This window comes from Oncorhynchus tshawytscha, linkage group LG17 (assembly GCF_018296145.1).
Source record: "Oncorhynchus tshawytscha isolate Ot180627B linkage group LG17, Otsh_v2.0, whole genome shotgun sequence".
Lineage (NCBI taxonomy): Eukaryota > Metazoa > Chordata > Actinopteri > Salmoniformes > Salmonidae > Oncorhynchus > Oncorhynchus tshawytscha.
The window spans coordinates 14,738,067-14,764,229 of NC_056445.1; the positions used below are offsets into that span (position 1 = coordinate 14,738,067).

At 43.6% G+C, this 26,163-nt stretch overlaps 1 protein-coding gene across 1 annotated transcript in view; it reads right to left on the minus strand.

Moving 5' to 3' along the window:
* The window catches only part of LOC112216911 (cadherin-like and PC-esterase domain-containing protein 1), a 72,673-nt gene continuing 46,510 nt past the window's right edge, over positions 1 to 26,163 (minus strand). The window contains exons 15-21 of the mRNA XM_042300236.1: positions 8,371 to 8,488; positions 7,686 to 7,822; positions 4,376 to 4,596; positions 3,665 to 3,766; positions 3,450 to 3,537; positions 2,804 to 2,950; positions 1 to 1,605 (exon numbers count right to left, since the gene is read on the minus strand). Of these exons, the coding sequence (XP_042156170.1) occupies positions 1,363 to 1,605; positions 2,804 to 2,950; positions 3,450 to 3,537; positions 3,665 to 3,766; positions 4,376 to 4,596; positions 7,686 to 7,822; positions 8,371 to 8,488 (1,056 nt within the window). The 3' untranslated portion in view covers positions 1 to 1,362. The remainder of the gene's footprint in view (positions 1,606 to 2,803; positions 2,951 to 3,449; positions 3,538 to 3,664; positions 3,767 to 4,375; positions 4,597 to 7,685; positions 7,823 to 8,370; positions 8,489 to 26,163) is intronic.

Below are 26,163 nucleotides of genomic sequence, written 5' to 3' on the forward strand. Positions count from 1 at the left end.
TTAAGTTAAGAAAATATATACTTTAATGTTGTAATGGAATAACTTATATATACCATCTGGAAACACAAAGCTGAAGTTAGTGCCATTTGAAGATAGTTCTTTAAAAATAAATGAATAGTGTTGATAATATTTAGCATTAAGCAAATATGTCTTTCTGTTTTCCTTCAAAATCACTGAATCAAATGATTAGGTTTGCTATCAATGTTCCATAGGACCACTAAACAGAGCTAAGCAGGTAGACTCCACTTGTGTGTGTGTTACAATTACCTTCATCTTCACCAGCTCAGTTCCCTCCATACAAATGATCAGAGGACAGATCAGACAATATATATATAGATCCATAGCATACATTACACCAGTCCTTCATTAGCATGTAAACAATATGCTGCGTGTAAAACATTATACACTGATTATCAACATTATAGGCACGAATAAACATCTGTAGAAAAATATATAGAAATATAAGAAAATCATACATAAGACATTCACTTGAAGAATAGCTCAGCTTTCGTCATATCTTTGGCATAGAATAGAATACGTTGTGGTGTCAACAGGACACGCGGATGGATGAGGTACTGTATATGAGGAGGAATAGCTGGATACCCAGAAGTCCCTCCAATGGTGAGAGATAGGCTTTCCTGATGCATAAAGGCATCAAAGGCACACATCAAAAATCTTGAACCTCCCCTCGGAGACCCCCAGACGTTTCATAATGTTGTTGTGGGCCTCAACTAGCTCACCTGATTAGTTGACCAGTTGAATCAGAATCAGGTGTGCCAGCTCTGGAATACATCAAACACATGGAATAGCCAGGGGGTACCCGAGGAAAGGATTGGGAAACAATGCTGTACAACATTTCAAAAACGTTTCCACAACTATAAAACTATACAATTGTAAGGGTTTGTGCTGGAGCGTTGAGGGAGCATTGTCGGTTGGTGGGAGAGCAAGGCTTACATTTGGGATGTGCACACGACACACTCCTTGGACAGTCACTCTCGCTCTCCTCTTTTTTCTTTCTCCAGCTGCGTCCCTCGTCTTTTGGCGGTCGGCCAGCGATCGTCCTCTTCCACCATCTGGAAACCTTTACCTAGCAGAGGTAGCAGTCACATGACGGACGGACGGACGGGGGGCAGTGCGTGGGCCAATCAGAGGAGGTCTGTGTGACAGACAGTGGTGATGTCTGTCTCACGGCTGACCAGTCAGGACTCTCCTGTTACTTCAGCACTTCCTGGATGGGATGAGCTCTCATTCATTAGAGAGACGCTGGTGTGGATACGCGCACACACACACACGCAAGCACATTAGTAAGCAAGGACACAAGCACGCAGACACACACACAGTCTGTGGTGGTGAGGGTTGGGTCTAGTTTCCCGTGTCTCTCACACACAGTCTGCTCAGCAGAATCTGCGAGTACACCTGGTTCACCGCTCCCCTCACATGATAGGTGGAGGAGTTAGACCCCTCCCACTGGTTCTGGTGCTGCAGGGTAGGCTGATCACTGTACCCGGTTCCAGTTCCACTGGTTCCAGTCCCAGGTTCCTCGCCGTGTCGAAGGAGCTTCATCTTCCTGTGCAGGGGAGCCTTGGAGAACGGCAGCTTTTCAACCTTCAAGGAACACAGCGAGGAGAACCACGTCAACACCTCACCTCTAACACAACATCTACATACTGATATTATACTGTAACTAGGTAACTAGACCATGGCCAGAACTGACTTCTACTACCGGAGGCTAGCTAACGTTGCCTGGGGTTTCACGGAACAGAACAGAGCGGAAACCCATCGTCACAGTCTGGGGTTCCTCTAATATAAATCACACAGGAACAATCCAAGCCTAACCTAAATCCTGACAACAGAAACCCTGTCCATCCCCGCAGGGTTTGGATTAGACATTACTCCATTCATGTATCCCATTCTTCCTTCTGGCTTCCTTTTGGGAAATTCTGTTGCCACTTAAAGACCCATATGAACTGGGAGGGGATGGGCGGGGGTATGGAGGGGCAGGGGAGGCACATATACATATGCCCGAAACCACTTCACAAGTGCCCTGGGGCCCAGCTGCTACCAACGTGGTGCTTTACTGCCCAATAAAACCCGGCCTAACGGCTAATTACTGATTAACCGATCCATGGACAATTTTATAGCTGAATTAAAACAAGTGACTGTTCTTTTTACAGGGAGCTGGAGAGGGGTGAGAAGGGGAGTGTGTGTGTATGTGTGTTACAGCAGGATTTCCTTCTAGAAAGCTCCCTGACATGGACGGGGATTGTTCAATCAAGAGGACATAAGAACCGATTTGCTCTGGGCCCAGAAAATGGCTGTTCGCTATTTGGATCCTCCATAGGGCCAAAGCCCCGGATTATTTAAGCCCAAAGATTCCCTCCTGGAAAATCGGCGTGTGCGCGAACATAAATAGCAAGTATCCATAATGAAGTTATTTCAGATATTACAGTCGGAGAGGAAGAGGGAGTCCTTGGGGAAAGAGCTTGCTGTGGATCTAGCTGTGCTTCCTGGCCACTGAGGTTTAGACAAACCATTAGTTATAATTGGTATCAATTACGGTTTCCAGAGAGAGACATACGATACCTGTGTTATAGTGTTGATCACATTGTGCAGTGATTTGAATAACTGACTGGTAGGTAAGCAAATACTGAGAATGAATATAAACTATGATAAACAAAATGAACATGCTGAATTAGGACGTTCAAGGTGATACACACTGTTTCAATCAGGGTGGGGCGAGAACTTAGGGTACTGTCGTTTTTTAGACAAGGGTGAAGGCGGGTTGAGGGGGAGGGGGCGTTACCTCATGAAAATGGCAGGCACACTGTCCCTGCAGGAACTCTTTGTAGCGGCCCATGGTGACGCTGAATGTGTCTATGACCTCGTACCCATGGTGCTTTGCGGCGGTGATGATGTTGCCGTTCTCTCTGTATAGCTCCTGTACTCCACTCTGGGCAAGTTAAAGTAAGACAGCAAAGAAGTAATTGCATATCGTAGCCATAACATTTTTGTACAGTTCTCTGAGGCCCCTATTGCAACACATCTGAAGTATAACTTAACTTTGAATTGAATGAGTTGTATTGCTGTTGAACAGGTGCCATTGCTGATGTTGGACCAGTCAGCATGTTGGAAGCCATGGACTTATTAGCCAATAATGTTTTAGATAAATACACACAGCACGGGCAAAGGGCTATCCACCAGGTGACTAAGCAGTGCCTTTTAAAAAATGTAACAGATAAGCAGTCAAATTAACAGCGTGGAAAAATAATTTGAGTGAAGAGAGAAGCTGAGGGGGAAAGAGAGAGAGAGAGAGAGAGGAAGAACGAGAGAGAGAGAGTGAGAAAGAGAGAGATTCAGAGAGAGAACCAGAGCAGTCAAACAGAGAAAAGAGTTGAGGAGGAGACACCAAGAGTGAAACTGAATGCACACAAAGAGGAGGATGGACCTACCAGTGAGAGAGAGCGGATGCCGTCCACAGGGAGATGGAAGCCCATGCCCAGAGACTTCACCACCACCATGATATCCTGTAGCCCTTCCCTGGAGGAGAGAGGTGGGTAATGAGGTCTATTCTTGGCCAGTGAATAGATTTAATTGAGCAGTTGCTAATTCCTGAACGGCGTCAGGAAGGGCGTTTGCCACAGAGTGTATGCAACAGTGGGCATACCTCCCCAGCACTTCTCTCATGATCCTCAGGTGGTTGGTGTTGAGCCACTGGACACCTCCTGCCACCAGCACAGTCTGACGGGAGTTCTCCAGGGGTCGTGATCTTCGGGGGGGATCAAAGGTCAAAAAGACATCAGCTCTGCAGTAGGACTATATCTATTGAACAGGCATAGGCACACATGCTGACAACGTGCTTCTGCTTTCTCTCTCTCACACACACACACACACACACACACACACACACACACACACACACACACACACACACACACACACACACACACACACACACACACACACACACACACACACACACACACACACACACACACACACACACACACACACACACACACACACACACACAACCTGGAATTTAGTGATTTTAGGGGCAAGAGAGAGTCGTGGATGGGAGACCTGCTGTGTTAAAATACACTGTGATACGACTCCTAACACATGACTCTTAAACGCAGCTCCCGGCCCTTTAATCACAGCAACTGATTAAGGCTCCCCCTCCATATGGGGGGGACAGGGCTTCAAGTGTCTCTGGGAGCTAAGAGACAAAAATGGCTTCTGCATAGATATGGCTTCTTGATGCCAATCTAACAGCTGATGAGTAGACTGCAGTGATTACAGGACATACTGTAGTGCAGCAGGGGCACTAACGCCAACCCTCACCCATCGACCCACCCAGACTCTCCCTCTCCTTCACCTCAGTATGAGCTGTTCCAGGGCCCTCTGGAAGGTGGGTCTGTGGCTCTGCTCCAGCCAGAACTGGGGGTAGTAGGAGTAGGAGACGTGTGTGTGTCCCTGATTGACGTTGCGATAGATCAGGCTGTCGTGGGCCTTGCCCCAGTCCTCCAGACTAGAGTTGACCCGCTCCATCAGGAAGTACATCATCCCCCGGTTAGTGGAGTCACCTATGAACATTACCTGAGTGACAAGAATAATGGTTTTGACTTGAAAGGATCGAGAACACCTGGGTTGTATTCATTAGGGCACACCGTATAAAACGCACCAAATTGTTTTGGAGCAGAGAACGAAAATTGACATTTCTTATTGGAGAAGTTCATTTAGGCCCTCCCTGTTTCAGCCCATTTCTTTGGTTTGCTGCCTAATGAATATGGCCCAGTTTTCATTGAATTTTGCACTTCAAAATGATTTCACTGTAGTTGACTGGCATGTACTTAAATATATAACGGCTGACCTTTATAACTGCAACATTGCCAAAATGTGAACACATGAAAAGGCAAATCCCACTAGGCACACACTTGTGGAATCAGCGCTGTTTCCACATCATTTCAATGTTGAATTGACATCTGTGCCCAGTGGGATGCTTCTATTACGACAAATCCACATAACACAATATGACAAATCAAAAGTGATATGACAGTGTCCAAGTCCAGTTTCCAGCTAAGCCAATCAGAGTGTGTGAAAGAGCCTTTTCAAACACAGAACAGAGCCAAAACAGATGGACTGTAGTTCAGAGTGAGAGGTGGCCAACATCTCATCTTTGTGAAAAGCTTCTGATTGTTCAAATCTGTTGATGAGAAAATGGGGAAGTCCAGGGAAACGTAACAAACACGACATCTGGAGCAAAGTGACGTAACTCGTACCTCATGCATCACTATTGATACAGATCCATAGTAAAGTAAGGGGTAGACTGGGTAGGGTATGTGAGGACAGGAAGTTGAGAGGCTTTATTAGAATTAGCTGCAATGTGAGCTAAAGTGGCTAAAGTCCAACTTTAATCACACGTTCACATTGACCTCTGACCTGGAAGTAACTGGCAACTCTTTCACAAACCACTAGCCACATTCACCAGAGACAGCTAAACCACTATCCACATTCCCTAGAGAGATTTGACTAAGCCTATAGAAAGCCCTAGGACTGTAAATGCCTACTGTGGCTCTAAGGCATTGGTATTCAAAGTAGGGGTCGCAAACTGCAGTGGGCCAAAATGTTTGTTTTTTTAGGAACAAAAATTAAAAGTACAGATTATTGTATGGGGCAATACACAAACATTTTTGAGATAGATCATTTGAAAGATACCATTTTATTGCGTAAATGTTTCAAACACAGAACAGAGCCAAAACAGATGGACTATAGTTTAGAGTGAGAGGTGGCCAACATATCATCTTTGTGAAAGCTTCTTTTGGTTTCTTTCCATTTTGATAAAATATGAACATGCAATGAATTGAAGGTTATTTGTTGATGTAAAAATCTAAATTGACTGATTTTAAGATTGTGTCATTAGATTTGGGGTGGGATCGCAAATAAATTCTTGAGAAGAAATGGGGTCCCCCAGAAATTCTGGCGAACAAAATGGGGTCTCCTCTGAAAAACGTTGAATACCACTCCTCTAAGGTGTATACCTATTATACCTGATATATTTCCTGGGTTGATTTAACGGCTTTACGTCCCTGAGGGCCGCTCCGTACTGTGACACCAGTGCAGCGAACTACATGCCCTCCCATTAGCATTGCTGGAGTATATGAGCCAAAGGCTAAGACTTTAGTTTATACAGTATACTGCTTCTCAGCTCTGCCAACCCCTGCTGGGTTTACAGACCTATTCATACAGCGTCACATAAACCCCACTCTCTCACCTCAGAGGCATCATACCATAGCCTACCTCATCTACCCTCACCACCTGGCTTCAATGAGACGGAGAGAGGGAGAGAGAAAAAGAAAACAGAGATGTTTGAGGGATGGCTCAGCCCTCAAATGAACTCACGAGGGAAACGTGCTAGACACTGCCTGTCTTGTTATCCTTACATGATCATCTCTGCTCCATCTTTAGACCAGATGCATGCTGGTTAGCGTAGTCTTAACACACATCGGTCCACACCTTTCTCACACCCAGTGCTGACCAAGCATACGCTGAAGTGCCTAACCAATACAGCTGGCTTCCATATCATTCTGTTATCCCCTGTGCAATATCTCTCACACACATAGAAATAGTGTGTGTGTGTGTGTGTGTGCACGTGCGCAAGTCTTATGCATGTGGAAAATATTAGCACTCTCACTGAATCTGTCGGCGCTGCTGTCTGTCTGGATCCATGTGTCGTCTTTTATGACTCAGCTGGAAGGCCTTGTTAGCGCCTAGTTAGTACCCAGTTAGGGCCCGCTGCTAACCTACTCCAACTACCTCCCGCTTTTGCGGAACAAGCTAATTTCTAATCTGTACTGTTAGTAGATTGTGGGACAGTAACCTGAGCAGAGAGCTAGCTAGGAACATGAGAGCAGTGCCTGAACTCAGGTCATGGACTTTGGACATACACTGCTTGTCAAAACATCTCATTCCAAAATCATGGGTATTAATATGGACTTGGTCCCCCTTTGCTGCTATAACAGCCTCCACACTTCTGGGAAGGTTTTCCACTAGATGTTGGAACATTGCTGCTGGAACTCGCTTCCATTCAGCCACGAGAGCATTAGTGAGGTTGGGCACTGATGTTTGGCGATTACGTCTGGCTTGCAGTCGGCGTTCCAATTCATTCCAAAGGTGTTCGATGGGGTTTAGGTCAGGGTTCTGTGCAGGCCAGTCAAGTTCTTTGTCACTGATTCGGACAAACCATTCTGTATGAACCTAGTTTTGTGCATGGGGACATTGTCATGCTGAAACAGGAAAGGGCCTTCTCCAAACTGTTGCCACAATGTTGGAATCACAGAATGGTCTAAAATCATTGTACGCTGTAGCGAGAACAGAGAACAAGTTTTCACTGCTCCAGATTCGAATGGCGGCGAGCTTTACACCACTCCAGTCGACGCTTGACGTTGCGCATGGTGATCTTAGACTTAGGCCATGGAGTGTTGTACTTTTGTGCATGTTGAGTATGTGATTGTGTCTCAGTGTAAACAAGGTATGACATGATTGTTATTTTCATATAAAATCTATTTTTGGACTTAGCTGTGGTTAATTTGCAGAATAAAAAATATTTTCCGGCCCCATGACCATCCACTTCGACAAAAATCATCCCACTGATGAATTTAGTTGCCTTCCCCTGCATTAGGGCTTACCTTCCTATACATCATGCAGTCCTGCAGCTGGGGGAGGTCCAGCAAGGGGTGGTAACAGCCTTTGGGTTGCCAGGCAACCTCTCTCCAGTCACAGGTTCGGTTGTCGGCACAGCTGAGACAAGGAACCACCCAACGACCTGGGGAGAGAAAAACAGAGGGAGGGAAAGTAATGGAGAGAGAAGAAGGACAGGCAATCAGACAACCAGAAGTGAATAAAGTGGTTAATTGTTCCTGCTCCAAAAAAAAACATTTTTATTAATAAAATATAATATAATAGATATTTCCGTGAACAAAACATAGACAGATTTCTCACCCGCAAAGCTTCACATTGTGCAAGTTATAATTCTCCACACACACTTCACATTGCTCTCCCTGCTAACATTTATTATCTGCCCTGCAGGGTAGGATATTGGGTTTTAATAGCTGAGTTTAACCTCTGACCCTTTGCACTTAAATCAAATGTTGGCCACTTAAATCAGCCTTGTACAGATACACACAGAGCAAGGTTTCATATGGACATCTGGGCACGTGTGCAATACATTTCAAAGCGATGAGAATTATTTCTAAGTAGAACATTTCTGAGGAGCGATTTTTTTTTGACAGTAATTCATAAAGCCTTTCAGCTATGTATGAAATGTTATCTATGAAAACAATGTGAAGTGATATCTTTAGGGAGGAAACGGACCTGGTACATCCCCGGAGGTGCAGGGCCGCTTTGGGGAATGGGGCTCGCCTGGAGAGAGTGGCCCAGGAAGGGGTTCCAAACCACAGGGCTGATCTGGTTGCACCACCAGGCCACAGTCCTGCGTAGACACAGGGAGAAATATATTCGATTTTGAGGGATGGTCCATCATACTGGGAGGCTGAGGGAACTTTATCATGTTGAGTTCATGTTGTAAACTAGTATTCAGTAGTATTGTTCAAGTATCTATTCAGTGCTATTGGTGTAGTATCCATTCAGTGCTATTGTTCTAGTATCCATTCTGTGCTATTGTTCTAGTATCCACTCAGTGCTATTGTTCTAGTATCCACTCAGTGCTATTGTTCTAGTATCCATTCAGTGCTATTGGTGTAGTATCCACTCAGTGCTATTGTTCTATTATCCATTCAGTGCTATTGGTGTAGTATCCACTCAGTGCTATTGTTCTAGTATCCACTCAGTGCTATTGTTCTAGTATCCACTCAGTGCTATTGTTCTAGTATCCATTCAGTGCTATTGTTCTAGTATCCACTCAGTGCTATTGTTCTAGTATCCATTCAGTGCTATTGGTGTAGTATCCACTCAGTGCTATTGTTCTAGTATCCATTCAGTGCTATTGTTCTAGTATCCACTCAGTGCTATTGTTCTAGTATCCATTCAGTGCTATTGTTCTAGTATCCACTCAGTGCTATTGGTGTAGTATCCATTCAGTGCTATTGTTCTAGTATCCACTCAGTGCTATTGTTCTAGTATCCATTCAGTGCTATTGTTCTAGTATCCACTCAGTGCTATTGTTCTAGTATCCATTCAGTGCTATTGTTCTAGTATCCACTCAGTGCTATTGTTCTAGTATCCATTCAGTGCTATTGTAGTATCCATTCAGTGCTATTGTTCTAGTCAGTGCTATTGGTGTAGTATCCACTCAGTGCTATTGTTCTAGTCATTCAGTGCTATTGGTGTAGTATCCATTCAGTGCTATTGGTGTAGTATCCACTCAGTGCTATTGTATTCATTCAGTGCTAGTATCCATTCAGTGCTATTGGTGTAGTATCCATTCAGTGCTATTGTTCTAGTATCCACTCAGTGCTATTGGTGTAGTATCCATTCAGTGCTATTGTTCTAGTATCCACTCAGTGCTATTGTTCTAGTATCCATTCAGTGCTATTGTTCTAGTATCCACTCAGTGCTATTGTTCTAGTATCCACTCAGTGCTATTGTTCTAGTATCCATTCAGTGCTATTGTTCTAGTATCCACTCAGTGCTATTGTTCTAGTATCCATTCAGTGCTATTGTTCTAGTATCCATTCAGTGCTATTGTTCTAGTATCCACTCAGTGCTATTGTTCTAGTATCCACTCAGTGCTATTGTTCTAGTATCCACTCAGTGCTATTGTTCTAGTATTCATTCAGTGCTATTGGTGTAGTATCCACTCAGTGCTATTGTTCTAGTATTCATTCAGTGCTATTGGTGTAGTATCCATTCAGTGCTATTGTTCTAGTATTCATTCAGTGCTATTGTTCTAGTATTCATTCAGTGCTATTGTTCTAGTATTCATTCAGTGCTATTGGTGTAGTATCCATTCAGTGCTATTGTTCTAGTATCCACTCAGTGCTATTGGTGTAGTATCCATTCAGTGCTATTGTTCTAGTATCCATTCAGTGCTATTGTTCTAGTATCCATTCAGTGCTATTGTTCTAGTATCCATTCAGTGCTATTGGTGTAGTATCCATTCAGTGCTATTGTTCTAGTATCCATTCAGTGCTATTGTTCTAGTATCCATTCAGTGCTATTGTTCTAGTATCCATTCAGTGCTATTGTTCTAGTATCCATTCAGTGCTATTGGTGTAGTATCCATTCAGTGCTATTGTTCTAGTATCCATTCAGTGCTATTGTTCTAGTATCCACTCAGTGCTATTGTTCTAGTATCCACTCAGTGCTATTGTTCTAGTATCCATTCAGTGCTATTGGTGTAGTATCCATTCAGTGCTATTGTTCTAGTATCCACTCAGTGCTATTGTTCTAGTATCCACTCAGTGCTATTGTTCTAGTATCCACTCAGTGCTATTGTTCTAGTATCCATTCAGTGCTATTGGTGTAGTATCCATTCAGTGCTATTGTTCTAGTATCCACTCAGTGCTATTGGTGTAGTATCCATTCAGTGCTATTGGTGTAGTATCCATTCAGTGCTATTGTTCTAGTATCCACTCAGTGCTATTGTTCTAGTATCCATTCAGTGCTATTGGTGTAGTATCCACTCAGTGCTATTGTTCTAGTATCCATTCAGTGCTATTGTTCTAGTATCCACTCAGTGCTATTGTTCTAGTATCCATTCAGTGCTATTGTTCTAGTATCCACTCAGTGCTATTGGTGTAGTATCCATTCAGTGCTATTGGTGTAGTATCCATTCAGTGCTATTGTTCTAGTATCCATTCAGTGCTATTGGTGTAGTATCCATTCAGTGCTATTGGTGTAGTATCCATTCAGTGCTATTGTTCTAGTATCCACTCAGTGCTATTGTTCTAGTATCCACTCAGTGCTATTGTTCTAGTATCCATTCAGTGCTATTGTTCTAGTATCCACTCAGTGCTATTGGTGTAGTATCCATTCAGTGCTATTGTTCTAGTATCCATTCAGTGCTATTGTTCTAGTATCCATTCAGTGCTATTGTTCAGTATCTATTGTGCTATTGGTGTAGTATCCATTCAGTGCTATTGTTCTAGTATCCACTCAGTGCTATTGTTCTAGTATCAGTGCATTGTTCTAGTATCAGTGCTATTGTTCTAGTATCCATTCAGTGCTATTGGTGTAGTATCCACACAGTGCTATTGTTCTAGTATCCACTCAGTGCTATTGTTCTAGTATCCACTCAGTGCTATTGGTGTAGTATCCATTCAGTGCTATTGGTGTAGTATCCATTCAGTGCTATTGGTGTAGTATCCATTCAGTGCTATTGGTGTAGTATCCATTCAGTGCTATTGTTCTAGTATCCACTCAGTGCTATTGGTGTAGTATCCATTCAGTGCTATTGGTGTAGTATCCATTCAGTGCTATTGTTCTAGTATCCACTCAGTGCTATTGGTGTAGTATCCATTCAGTGCTATTGTTCTAGTATCCATTCAGTGCTATTGTTCTAGTATCCATTCAGTGCTATTGTTCTAGTATCCACTCAGTGCTATTGGTGTAGTATCCATTCAGTGCTATTGTTCTAGTATCCATTCAGTGCTATTGTTTGTTCTATTGTAGTATCCATTCAGTGCTATTGTTCATTAGTGCTATTGGTGTAGTATCCATTCAGTGCTATTGGTGTAGTATCCATTCAGTGCTATTGCTATTCAGTGCTATTGTTCTAGTATCCATTCAGTGCTATTGTTCTAGTATCCATTCAGTGCTATTGTGTAGTATCCATTCAGTGCTATTGTTCTAGTATCCATTCAGTGCTATTGGTGTAGTATCCATTCAGTGCTATTGTTCTAGTATCCATTCAGTCAGTGCTATTGGTGTAGTATCCATTCAGTGCTATTGTTCTAGTATCCATTCAGTGCTATTGGTGTAGTATCCATTCAGTGCTATTGTATCCATTCAGTGCTATTGTTCTAGTATCCACTCAGTGCTATTGTTCTAGTATCCACTCAGTGCTATTGTTCTAGTATCCATTCAGTGCTATTGGTGTAGTATCCATTCAGTGCTATTGTTCTAGTATCCACTCAGTGCTATTGTTCTAGTATCCATTCAGTGCTATTGTTTGTTCTAGTATCCACTCAGTGCTATTGGTGTAGTATCCACTCAGTGCTATTGTTCTAGTATCCACTCAGTGCTATTGTTCTAGTATCCACTCAGTGCTATTGTTCTAGTATCCACTCAGTGCTATTGTTCTAGTATCCACTCAGTGCTATTGTTCTAGTATCCACTCAGTGCTATTGTTCTAGTATCCACTCAGTGCTATTGTTCTAGTATCCACTCAGTGCTATTGTTCTAGTATCCACTCAGTGCAGTGCTATTGTTCTAGTATCCATTCAGTGCTATTGTTTAGTATCCACTCAGTGCTAGTATCCATTCAGTGCTATTGTTCTAGTATCCATTCAGTGCTATTGTTCTAGTATCCACAGTGCAGTATCCACTCAGTGCTATTGTTCTAGTATCCACTCAGTGCTATTGTTCTAGTATCCATTCAGTGCTATTCAGTGCTATTGTAGTATCCACTCAGTGCTATTGTTCTAGTATCCATTCAGTGCTATTGTTGTAGTATCCATTCAGTGCTATTGTTCTAGTATCCATTCAGTGCTATTGGTGTAGTATCCACTCAGTGCTATTGTTCTAGTATCCACTCAGTGCTATTGTTCTAGTATCCACTCAGTGCTATTGTTCTAGTATCCATTCAGTGCTATTGGTGTAGTATCCACTCAGTGCTATTGTTCTAGTATCCACTCAGTGCTATTGGTGTAGTATCCACTCAGTGCTATTGTTCTAGTATCCATTCAGTGCTATTGTTCTAGTATCCATTCAGTGCTATTGTTCTAGTATCCACTCAGTGCTATTGTTCTAGTATCCACTCAGTGCTATTGTTCTAGTATCCACTCAGTGCTATTGTTCTAGTATCCACTCAGTGCTATTGTTCTAGTATCCACTCAGTGCTATTGTTCTAGTATCCACTCAGTGCTATTGTTCTAGTATCCACTCAGTGCTATTGTTCTAGTATCCATTCAGTGCTATTGTTTGTATCCTCAGTGTCAGTGCTATTGTTCTAGTATTCAGTGCTATTGGTGTAGTATCCATTCAGTGCTATTGTTCTAGTATTCAGTGCTATTGGTGTAGTATCCATTCAGTGCTATTGTTCTAGTATCCACTCAGTGCTATTGTTCTAGTATCCATTCAGTGCTATTGTTCTAGTATCCACTCAGTGCTATTGTTCTAGTATCCACTCAGTGCTATTGGTGTAGTATCCATTCAGTGCTATTGTTCTAGTATCCACTCAGTGCTATTGGTGTAGTATCCACTCAGTGCTATTGGTGTAGTATCCATTCAGTGCTATTGTTCTAGTATCCACTCAGTGCTATTGTTCTAGTATCCATTCAGTGCTATTGTTCTAGTATCCACTCAGTGCTATTGTTCTAGTATCCATTCAGTGCTATTGGTGTAGTATCCATTCAGTGCTATTGTTCTAGTATTCATTCAGTGCTATTGTTCTAGTATTCATTCAGTGCTATTGTTCTAGTATTCATTCAGTGCTATTGTTCTAGTATCCACTCAGTGCTATTGTTCTAGTATTCATTCAGTGCTATTGTTCTAGTATTCATTCAGTGCTATTGTTCTAGTATCCATTCAGTGCTATTGGTGTAGTATCCATTCAGTGCTATTGTTCAAGTTGTTGTCACGATGAAACACAGTAATGAAAATGTCAGGTTGGGGTAGATTTATGACCATATGAATTTATTTAACAATTCAACTCATCTGACCATTTCTACAACCATATAGGTGATGGAAATGTCAATTTTCAAAGGCTTTCATGGCTGTAGTTGTGTACTGATAGGAATGATCATGTTTTCCCCTCTCTGTTTGAGTCATGAGAGGCAGTTACTGTGGTCACTGACCACTGACTCATCCCTATGTCTCATTTAACCCTTATTTTACCAGGTAATGGTAATGACCTTTCTGCCATTCCCTCGCCCACCGTGTTTCCATCTCTCTTTTGGGCCCTCTCTATTCTCACAATCTTTCACTTCTTTACTCATCTCATTTCCCTCCATCTCCCTCTCACCCTTCTTTGTCTCTTCTCTTCGGTATCAGGAGCTTGGCGGTGGGTGCTGTGTCCCACTCTTTGAGGTTGGTGGTGGTGGGGGGTCAAATGGTTGGAGGTGAGCGGTCAGAGGTCAGACAAACCTAACCAGATGAATGACAGCGGCTGGGAAGCTACGTATCCCAGGGGCCCCGTGGGAGCCTACCGACCGTCTAGTACTGAGTACAGAGAAACCGCCAGGCACCTCCCCTTACCATCGGGTTTGCGGCGCGACTGAACCTCACACACACAAACATAGATGCTCTCCACACACACACAAACACACCTAGATACACGTACACTTTCCTTTTCAAGCGGGCCATGAAGGAACTGAACCTCACACACACACACACCCACACACACACCCAACCTCCCCCTCCCTCCCTCTGAGGGTCTTCAGTTCACATGTCCACACCACATTCCCCACGGCTCCGGCGCAGCTCTCAACAAAGTGCCACAAGACAACTTAACAGGGATTTTCTTGTTCGTACCTGTGCACAGTGTACACGCCACAAACACAGAGGCCCTGGGGTCTGAGGGAGCCGCCTGGGGCCAAGGCCCAACCGCCGTTATGGAGGAAACGAACTGCAGCTGCCTTTCATCCTTCCCTCCATCCCTCTTCTTAAAACGGACCGGAGAGTCTCGCTGCCACGTAAAAAAGATCTGTATATACAGTATACAGTATACATATATATATATATATATATATATATATATATATATATATATATATATATATATATATATATATATAGAGAGAGAGAGAGAGAGAGAGAGAGAGAGAGAGAGAGAGAGAGAGAGAGAGAGAGAGAGAGAGAGAGAGAGCTCAATCGCAGGCCAAGATCATCTCTCTATTTTTCTCTCTGCCCTTTCTCCATCTTTTCCCTCTCTTTCGCTCAACCTCCCTCTTCTTTTACAGTGGCAGGTACGCACATATACCAGCGTTTTATCTGTGAAGTTCTCTTCCCCCTCCTTACAATGAATTATAGAACAGGGAGCAATAATAGCATCCCCCTGACATCAGCCCTCAGTGAAAACCTCTGATTCATAGACCATCAATTCTCAGCCAGGCTCCCCAATAGGACTCTCCTAACGTCACATTCGGTTAATAAAGTGCTGAAAACTTAGAGATGGTTTGAGGCCACCTAGGGACTAGAGAGCAGTACTTCAGAGGAGAATGTAGTGTGCGTGCGTGCGTGCGTGCGTGCGTGTGTGCGTGTGTGTGTGTGTGTGCGTGCGTGTGCGTGTGTGTGGGGTGACTTGGTTATAAGGTTCTGAGTTCAACACTACAGTAATCTGCATTGATCAAAGAGCTATGCTAACCAACCTCGAAAAAGGGAGTGCTAATCCCTGACACACACACACACACACACACACACACACACACACACACACACACACACACACACACACACACACACACACACACACACATACACACACAGCTAATCCGACCGTGATCTCCATTAGATCATAGCTGCTTGTCTCTGTGCCAAGAGGCCTTGTTAAGACACAACTACCTGCTTTTGTTGGAGCAGACACAAAGCCTGGCCAATCTACCAATCAGACTCCAATCCTCCAGGACCAAACGGACCCTACTCATTAGAGAAGCCAGCTTAGTAGGGAGACCAGGAGCCTCCGTTCACCTCAAGTAGGGGTTGAGATCGGAACAAAAAGTTAATTGGGGGAAAAAGGAATAACACACTAAATAATACATATTTGGGGGTATAATATATATTTGGGGAATTCTATGTCTCAAAAGGGTATCAAGTAGTAGCACAAGGGAAACACACCCAGGCATAGGAGTGTACAAACACCCACTCCAAAAATCACTCCTCTGAAGATAGACTCGGTCTAATCCTGAATAAAACAATACAACTGTATAAAACAATAAAGCTATTGGAGATCTCTTTCACCTCAGTCTTCATGCTGGGTCTCCCAGGGGAGACACACAGTTCTCCTCTCACGTAAAACCTGTACAATGCATCACATTGGAATGTATGAACAAGTGTATACAACAAAATCATTATAAACACATGAAGACCTATTGGTAGGATGTCCTTTGATGGCACTATGAAGTACATGAGACAGAGTGCCAAGTCAAAAGAGGAAAGAAACCCAGCCAGATCCCAGAGGAAACAATGGTCGGCCAATCTGGAATGGTCTACCACACAGCGATATCCACACTGCCAAATGTTCAATCACTTGCAACTCATAATGACTTTTCCCAGCCTCTCAGCGCAGCCAGTGTAAGATATGTACACAGATTCCTAGAAGTACAATCACAATTGCGCAAGAATATTACAGATTTAAATTCAGGAAATTTCAAGGGGGATAAAAAACTGTTTCAATTCCAAACTGTTTCAAATTCCATGCCTTCTGTTTCTATGGGAAAACAATGACTTCCTCAACTAGGTTGTTAATCTATATCAATTCCAAACTCTCAGCCTGAAAGCTCTCTGCTCATACAGGAAATCTGAACCATCAGAGCCACCATATGGCCATCAGGAGACTTTACTACCAATCACATAAATGAATACATCTTCTAATAATGATTGTGTGGTCATTTAAAGTACATTCTAACAAGTACATTTTAACCATACAGTCCTTCCTCCACATCCACAACAACAACCATGATGTAACCTGGCAACAGAGTGACCTCGGGAAACAACAGGCTGAGAGGATCAGTCCCTATGACTGTGTAAAGATCATCAGAGCATGAGTAGCTGAAGTTAACATGAGCGTTAGCCGCAAGCACTGGCCCGTACTAGGTGAAAGGGAGCCATGCGAGCGCTGTTGATCGAGCTCTGAGGACCAAAACTGGAGAATCTGGGAAACCAAGAGTCCAGGACTGAGTCATCCCAGCCCAGAGGTTCAACAAGGGTTTGTTTGTGTCAGGTATTAAACATCATCTGGTATTGTACTGGTTTTCAGGGACTCAGATCTGGCCAATGGAATGTTAGGTGGTCCAGTTCTTATGGGCAGCCCATTGCAATCTTTGTTGTGGTTAGGAGCGTGCAGAAGAAAGACAGAGAGACGAAGAGAGGAACAAAGAGACATAGAAATCGAGGTGAAGAGACAGGAATAAAGACAGAGAGAAAGAGGGTTGACGTGAGAGTGAGAGAGAGAGAGAGAGAGAGAGAGAGAGAGAGAGAGAGAGAGAGAGAGAGAGAAGTCTTGGTAAGTCTTAGTGAGCCAGTCAGTCAGTAGTAGGCAGCCCAAACTCAGAGAAGGACATTCAAATCTGTGCGTTATAATGGCGGGAGAACCAAATGAACAGTTATTTCAACATGCAACCATAATTGGGCTGCCCCTACCACAAACGAGAGACGAAGGGTCATGATTAGGAGTCCCATAGGGCGGCCCGGGGTAGGCCATCATTGTAAATAAGAATTTGTTCTTAACTGACTTGCCAAGTTAAAGGTTAAATCAAAAAATCGATTAAAAAAAATAACTTAAATGAAACCCCTGATTGGGAGCGAGCGTAGAGCTGCATTTACTAGATCATACACCCCCTTTCTCTTAAACAGAGTCTGCTAGCAATGCCAGCAGCCGGATAAAGTCCCAACCACATCTGTAAAGGTTTAACAGCAGTAGGATTCTATGTTTTGAGTGATGATTATTTCCCATAAGGTTGAGTTACTACACTGCTTGAGTGATGAATATTTCCCATAAGGTTGAGTTGCTACACTGCTTGAGTGATGATTATTTCCCATAAGGTTGAGTTACTACACTGCTTGAGTGATGATTATTTCCCATACGGTCGAGTTACTACACTGATTGAGTGATGATTAAAGGTGGAAACAGAGACTTGTGGAGAATTGGAGGGAATATGTAGCGCTGCTATTCATATTTGGGTGATCCTCGGTGTGATTGCTAGGGCTATGCCTGCTGCTGAACAGTATTCCACAGTCCACACTGCCACATTGGACATGCTTGGCATTACCATAGCGACGGGTAAAAGCAAAAGAGCGATATTTACGCTTTGGTGAGGGAGGATTTTCTTGGCACAGGCAGGGCCTAAACACTCCATCACTGTCTAAGACCTCAGATATTTCATTAGAAGCAAAAGTTCTGAAATGTGTGCTGTTACATTCTGTGATTAAAATTGTATTTTGTCAAAGTGAGATAATTCATACGTAAGTTATTGACTAGTTAAATTAGGTTGTCATGGGCTCCATTTACATTGGGATAGAACACACAGAAACAAGTGCACACATTTCCAATTTAAAACATGGTTTATAGGGCCTTTGGAGGAACCGCAGAACCCCGCTCCGGGGGGACAGAGAGGAGGGGGCACAGAGAGGAGGGGAACGCCCACACATCCGCCCTCTGATCAGAACAACAGTACACAACTCATTACCAGTTTACAATACCACCCAGAAACATAATGAGGACACAGACACATACAGAAACATATGTAGAGGTGTGTGTGCTCAGTGTGAATGAGAGAGAGGCAGACAGAATCCGAGAGAAACAAGGAGGAGTCAGATGGAGAGAGAGGGGGTTAGCAGAAAGAGAGAGAGTGAGATGGATGCTGAATAAGAGGCTAGAGGCTAATTGAAGAGGGTATGAAGTAAAGATTGAGAGTCTGTGAGTGTTATGTCAGCTAATGTACAAGTGACCTCAAGTACTACTGTATAATCAAACTGCAAGGTAAAACAAAATGCATAACACAGCTGGAAAACCAATCCTGTGATAGCCTACTCTCGCGTGCGTGCGTGTGCCCACATTTGTGTGCGGACATACATGCATGCGTGTTTATATGCTTGTTAATGTGCCTTAAAACTCAAGTGTGTTTTCCTATGTGATAATGTGCGTTAAACTGTACAAGTCACTCTCCCTGCCAAAACAATCCACACACACACATCTTATCATTATGGTTTCCCTCCACTAAGAGCCGGCCTCGCTTCTTCTCAGGCGACATTCCCATTTCCCTGAGCCAGGAACGCTGCCGGGGACACCACCAGGAATAACAGAGCTCTGATGCAGAGGATAAGTTAATTAGAGTTACCAGCCTCAGAAATTGCAGCCCAAATAAATGCTTCACGGAGTTCAAGTAACAGACACATCTCAACATCAACTGTTCAGAGGAGACCGCGTAAATCAGGCCTTTATGGTCAAATTTCTGTAAAGAAACCACTACTAAACGACACAAATAAGAAAAAGAGATTTGCTTGGGCCAAGAGACACGAGCAATGGACATTGTACCAGTGGAAATCTGTCCTTTGGTCTGATGAGTCCAAATTCTTGATTTTTGGACTGTCATTTGTTTTTCAACTGGACAATGACCCAACCCACCTCCAGGCTGTGTAAGGGCTATTTGACCAATAAAGAGAGTGATGGAATGCTGCATCAGATGACCTGGCCTCCACAATCACCCGACAGTTTGGGATGAGTTGGACCGCAGAATGAAGGAAAACAGCTCAGCATATGTGGGAACTCCTTCAAGACTGTTGTAAAAAACATGCCAGGTGAAGCTGGTTGAGAGAATGCCAAGAGTGAGCATAGCTGTCATCAAGGTAAAGGGTACAATGTAGAAAATAGTAAAAATAATGAAAAACCCTTGAATGAGTAGGTGTGTCCAAACGTTTGACTGGTACTGTACCTCTAGTTGCTTCAATCTTTCTCTGTATCTCCTAAATATCTTTACATACTAATAGGTTAGAGCAGCTGTAGGGCTCTATGAGGGGATGACCATGGGTGTTGAACCCTCGCCCTGAATCACAGACCCCTAAATCCTCCCACCCAGACTGGCCCTGTCAACGGCAACGAATCACAGCCCTGACACACACACACACACACACACACACACACACACACACACACACACACACACACACACACACACACACACACACACACACACACACACACACACACACACACACACACACACACACACGCAGAGAGAGGGAAGCTAGAAAGGCAAGTGGTAGAGACAGAGAGGAGGGTTTCTACATACACAGGGTAACAGGGGGCAAGAATGGGGGGGTCCTCTACCCCAACAAAGTTATTTTCCCCCTAAATTATAAAAGGACCAAACCATTTAATGAATGTTTCTTTGAATGTCTATCACCCCTCACCCTCTCTGACTGATCAAAACAGATCAAACACAGCAGCAGTGATTATTTTTATTGGACTGAGGGGGACCAACAGGAGTTTTAATGAGAAGACCCGTCTCCCCCTCTTCCCTCCGTCTCCCCCTCCCTCCCTCCCTCCGCTCCAGTATGATAACACGGCGGGGTGCATAAAGTCAGCCATTGTCTGAGTGAAGTGGCACACTCCTGGGCTGAGTGAGGGAGGAGAGGGGTGGAGGGGGGGTAACAGAGCCAGCTTCTGTGGATCAGCCCTGGGACTGGGCCTCGGTGGAATTCACAGCTGCAGCACATCAAAGAGCCAGACTCCCACCAAGACCCCCTGACCACAACACCAGGAAATCAATGCTTAGTTTCCCTCTATGAGAAGGGATACGGATAGGTGTGGAGACCAGGGTTGGGAAACTGGGACAGAGCCGTGATCTCGCCTGTGTTGATGGAATGGGAAGTGGAGGGTTGAATGAGACGGTAATGGAATAAACTGAACACGTGTCCAGCCATAACAGTGGACATGTAAAAATATAAAACTATGTGTGGAAGGGCAGTCCTCCTTCTGTAGAAACAGAAAGTGCTCCTGGTTGGACTTTCTCACTGGTGAGTGTACCAGTCCTCATAAGTGAGGCATGGCTGGTCATAGAACACCAGCTTTGTGAAGTCAATACAGACGGAGGATAGGATACGAGACAAGGAAGCTACTCTAGACTATTGAGTTCCACCCTCAGCCAGTTTCCCATTCCCACCTGTGGCTATCAACATAGCGAGATAACCGAGCAGCATCAGACAGCCAGACAGCCTGCTGATGTGAACACTGAAGCTCCGAGCCTTCACATGATAGCACTTCAAAAGCCCCACACGCCGCATCAATGGAGGCCCTGTTCTAGGGCCCAATTCTTCTGCCCCCCATGTAGGATGAGTGGACACTATCTCTCTCATTCTCTCTCACTCTGACCCACGGAGGAAGAGAGTGAACGACTCGGATTTGAGCGGAAGGCTGTAGCAGAAATTGATAGTAGTTGTTATCAGAGCGTGGTTGTCAGTGACATGGAAAGGGAAAGGGGGATACCTAGTCAGTTGTACAACTGAACGCATTCAACTGAAATGTGTCATCAGCACCGCATTTAACCCAGAGAGGTACGGGGGGCTGCCCTTATCGGCATTCATGTCTTCGGTGCCCGGGGAACAGTGGGTTAACTCCCTTGCTCATGGGCAGAACGACAGAATTTTTACCTTGTCAGCTCGGGGATTGGACACTGGCCAACGCTCTAATGCAAGGCAGATCGATGGACAGGGCAGGTTGCAGAGCAGAGAGACCTGTGTCGGAGGTCAACGAAAACACCATCACCTCAGAGAAAGTGTCAAATACAAAAAGGCACATCAAAACAGCAGGACAAGACAAAGTACAACATTGCACAAAGCAGAGAACCACATATCGGTCTTTCGGAGTTCCACACACGTTGATGGGTGGAACACATAAATGTGGGGACTCGTGGTACGGCGAGGGAGTTTATACTGGGTTTGCCCTGGGGTCACACGGCTAACGGCGACACCAGGCTCTCTCACCAATTAGCTCTCATTATTCCCAAAACACGACATAAGGCTTTGTCCGATGCAATTTAAATAATGGTTTTGTACGTTTGACACTAAATACATTCCATCACTGTCTTTATGTTATCCCCGCTTTAAATAATCTATTTTATAAGAGCAAAATCAGGAGCCAAACCCCTCCTCAATATGGTGGACATATTGCAGAATCCTGAAGGCCCTTTACTCACTGCTGTGCCTCAGCTGGTCTAATTGACAGGTGATGCATTCAGGTCACTTTGATTTGGAAAGTCCCTAACCTGTGTTTCAAAATAAATAAAGAGAGGGGCTGTATGGTGATATTAGAGAGGGTGGGGCCAGCGGGACTGGGAGAGAATCAGGGAAATGGGAACGTGCTCCGGCATTAAAATAACTCTCCTTTGCCACTCTCCTCTCTGATCCCTTAATGGTTTCCACATCATGGCTCACATGGGGTGTGGTGGTGGTGTGAACCTGCCTGATTTGTGAATATATGTCTGAGCATGAATGTGTGTGTGTGTGTGTGTGTGTGTGTGTGTGTGTGTGTGTGTGTGTGTGTGTGTGTGTGTGTGTGTGTGTGTGTGTGTGTGTGTGTGTGTGTGTGTGTGTGTGTGTGTGTGTGTGTGTGTGTGTGTGTGTGTGTGTGTGTGTGTGGTGAGGCACAGAGCTGTGAGAGCACCCTCGTGGTTTGTAGAGACTCCAGTCTCTAGGTGTTTCTCACACCGACTTCAGGACAGAAGGAAAGCATTAAGCCTCTAGCCTTGATATCCACCAGACCACTCGGACTGGCCCAGGTCTGCCTATCTATACTCTGTCACAATCTCTCAGTGTGTGTGTGTGTGTGTGTGTGTGTGTGTGTGTGTGTGTGTGTGTGTGTGTGTTTGTGTGTGAGAGTGCATGTGACAATTAGATTCCTTCACTAAACTGCAAATAAATGAATTCTCACTAAGCCAAGTGGATCAGGATCAGGAGGAGCAATGAAAAGTTGTGTTTCAGATCAAACTTTGAAAAACTATTTGCTGTGCTAGACAGGCCCTGAAATGTGGTTATGTCTGCGTGTCACATTCATGCACCAAGAATGCCCATCAAATGCTGTGGAAATATAATTATTTCAGACTGTACTTCAAGGGGGAGATGGTATTGCTTTCTAAAGTCCCTCTGGCATAGCATGAGCTTGTAGTGGCCTTACAGTAAAGGGAGTCAAGAGCAGAAGTAAGTTGGGTTGTGAGTGATTGAGTGAGTGAGTGAGTGAGTGAGCGAGAGAGAGAGAGAGGAGAAAACAATAGAAAAGGCTGGGGTACTAGCTGTCTTGATATAGTGAAACAGAGGTCTTAAGTCACACAGACAGATCAAGCGGTCCGCCCAGGAAGGATGGTGAGAAGACTCCATCACATGAAGGATGAGAGGAATGGAGGGATGAAGGAGGAAGAGAGGTGATCCAGGGAGGAAGGGGTTCTAGGAACCTCTGAATATCCAAATGGGGTGTGTCCTATATGACAGAGAGAGGGATCTTACTGTAGCTCACCTTCCATTCATATACAGTCACCTCCTAAATTATTGCCACCCTTGATAAAGTTGAGCAAAAAATAGATAATACAAATACGGAGCTATATTATATGTTCGGGAAAAAAATGGCACACATGTTGACCCACGCCCTTCGTCCTCCTTTCAGCTCAGTGCAAGGTGATACAGCTGGGTGTAGGAGTATGATGGGTTGGGGTCAAAGGGTTGGATGTGTGATGTGTGTCAGCAGCATTCCATTCGTTTATACACCCTGTCCCAAATCAGCCTCTAGCATGTCTGAGAGTTACCCCTCCTGACTGGTGGCTGATGGATGAGACAGAGGAATAGGACGGTGGTTGTGATTCCCTTTAGGCTCGGAGTCAAAAAAGATTACATTCATTACAATGATGATGATGATTAATATATCTAATGTGGATATTACAGTCACCTCAAAAATGATTGGCACTCTTGATAAAGACGATAAAAAACTATAATTCATCAAATAAATAATACAAATACTGAGCTATATTGAATGCTAAAAAACACACACTTTGGAAAACTAGAGAGGAATATTATTTTACACTAATCCAATTGCTCAGAGTAAATATTTTTGTTTAAAAAGTAATAAAATAAATTCTCCAAAAAGAATTCCTGAAGATTATTATAAATACATGCTTTATTTATTTTATTTTAAAAATGTTTAAGTTTAAGGAACTGTATTGTGGCCTTCCATGGCTTCCTGTTTCACTGGGGTATAAAAATGAGGAAACACGCAAATAAAATCCATTTATAATCCATCACCATGGTTCATAAATCAGGCAATGGGTACAAAAATAGCTACAGTTGAAGTCGGAGGTTTACATGCACTTAGGTTGGAGTCATTAAAACTCATTTTTCAACCACTCCACAAATCTCTTGTTAATTAACAAACTATAGTTTTGCCAAATCAGTTAGGACATCTAATTTGTGCATGACACAAGACATTTTTCCAACAATTGTTTACAGACAGATTATTTCACTTATATTTCACTGTATCACAATTCCAGTGGGTCAGAAGTTTACATACACTATGTTGACTGTGCCTTTAAACAGCTTGGAAAATTCCAGAAAATGGTGTCATGGCTTTAGAAGCTTCTGATAGGCTAATTGACATAATTTGAGTCAATTAGAGGTGTACCTGTGGATGTATTTGAAGGCCTACCTTCAAACTCAGTGCCTCTTTGCTTGACATCATGGAAAATTAAAAGAAATCAGCCAAGACCTCAGAAAAAAATGGCAGACCTCCACAAGTCTGGTTCATCCTTGGGAGCAATTTCCAAACGCCTGAAGGTACCACATTCATCTGTACAAAAAATTGTTCGCACGTATAAACACCATGGGACCACGCAGCCGTCATACCACTCAGGAAAGAGATGCGTTCCGGCTCCTAGAGATGAATGTACTTTGGTGCGAAAAGTGCAAATAAATCCCAGAACAACAGCAAAGGACCTTGTGACGATGCTGGAGGAAACAGGTACAAAAGTATCTATATCCACAGTGAAACGAGTCCAATATCGACATAACCTGAAAGGCCGCTCAGCAAGGAAGAAGCCACTGCTCCAAAACCGCCATCAAAAAGCCAGACTACGGTTTGCAACTGCACATGGGGACAAAGATCGTAATTTTTGGAGAAATTTCCTCTGGTCTGATGAAACAAAAATAGAACTGTTTGACCATAATGACCATCGTTATGTTTGGAGGAAAAAGGGGGATGCTTGCAAGCCGAAGAACACCATCTCAACCTTGAAGCACGGAGGTGGCAGCATCATGTTGTGGGGGTGCTTTGCTGCAGGAGAGACTGGTGTACTTCACAAAATAGATGGCATCATGAGGCAGAAAAATTATATATTGAAGCAACATCTCAAGACATCAGTCAGGAAAGCTTAAAGCTTGGTCGCAAATGGGTCTTCCAAATGGACAATTACCCCAAGCATACTTCCAAAGTTGTTTCAAAATGGCCAAAGGACAACAAAGTCAAGGTATTGGAGTGGCCATCACAAAGCCCTGACCTCAATCCTATAGAAAATGTGTGGGCAGAACTGAAAAAGCATGTGCGAGCAAGGAGGCCTACAAACCTGACTCAGTTACACCAGACCCTGTCAGGAGGAATGGGCCAAAATTCACCCAACTTATTGTAGGAAGCTTGTGGAAGGCTACCCGACACGTTTGACCCAAGTTAAACAATTTAAAGGCAATGCTATCAAATACTAATTGAGTGTATGTAAACTTCTGACCCACTGGGAATGTGATGAAAGAAATTCACATTCTTAAAATAAAGTGGTGATCCTAACTGACCTAAGACAGGGAATCTTTACTAGGATTAAATGTCAGGAACTGTGAAAAGTTTAAATGTATTGAAAAGTAAAAGTTTAAATGTATTTGGCTAAGGTGTATGTAAACCTCCGACTTCAACTGTATTTATTTACCATTTACCACTATTAGGATAACAATTAATATGTTTAAAACCACTGGAAAGGAAGTGTTGCTCGCAACTTGGGGTAACCAAGTATCCAAATCCACAATTAGACTCAAGTTTGCTAAACGGCATTGGCACTTGGATTGGAACCAGATGCTATGGTCAGATGAGAGGACAATAGAGGTCTTTAGCCACAGAAACCAATGGTAATGCATATGCAGAAAATAGCCTCATACCTACTGTAAAGTATGGTGGTGGATCGTTGATGTTATGGGGATATTTTGCTTCACTGGTCCTGGGGCATCTGTTAAGCATTATGAACTCTACCAAGTACCAGGACATTTTTGCAAAAAACCTGGTTGCCTCTGCCAGAAGGCTGAAACTTGGCC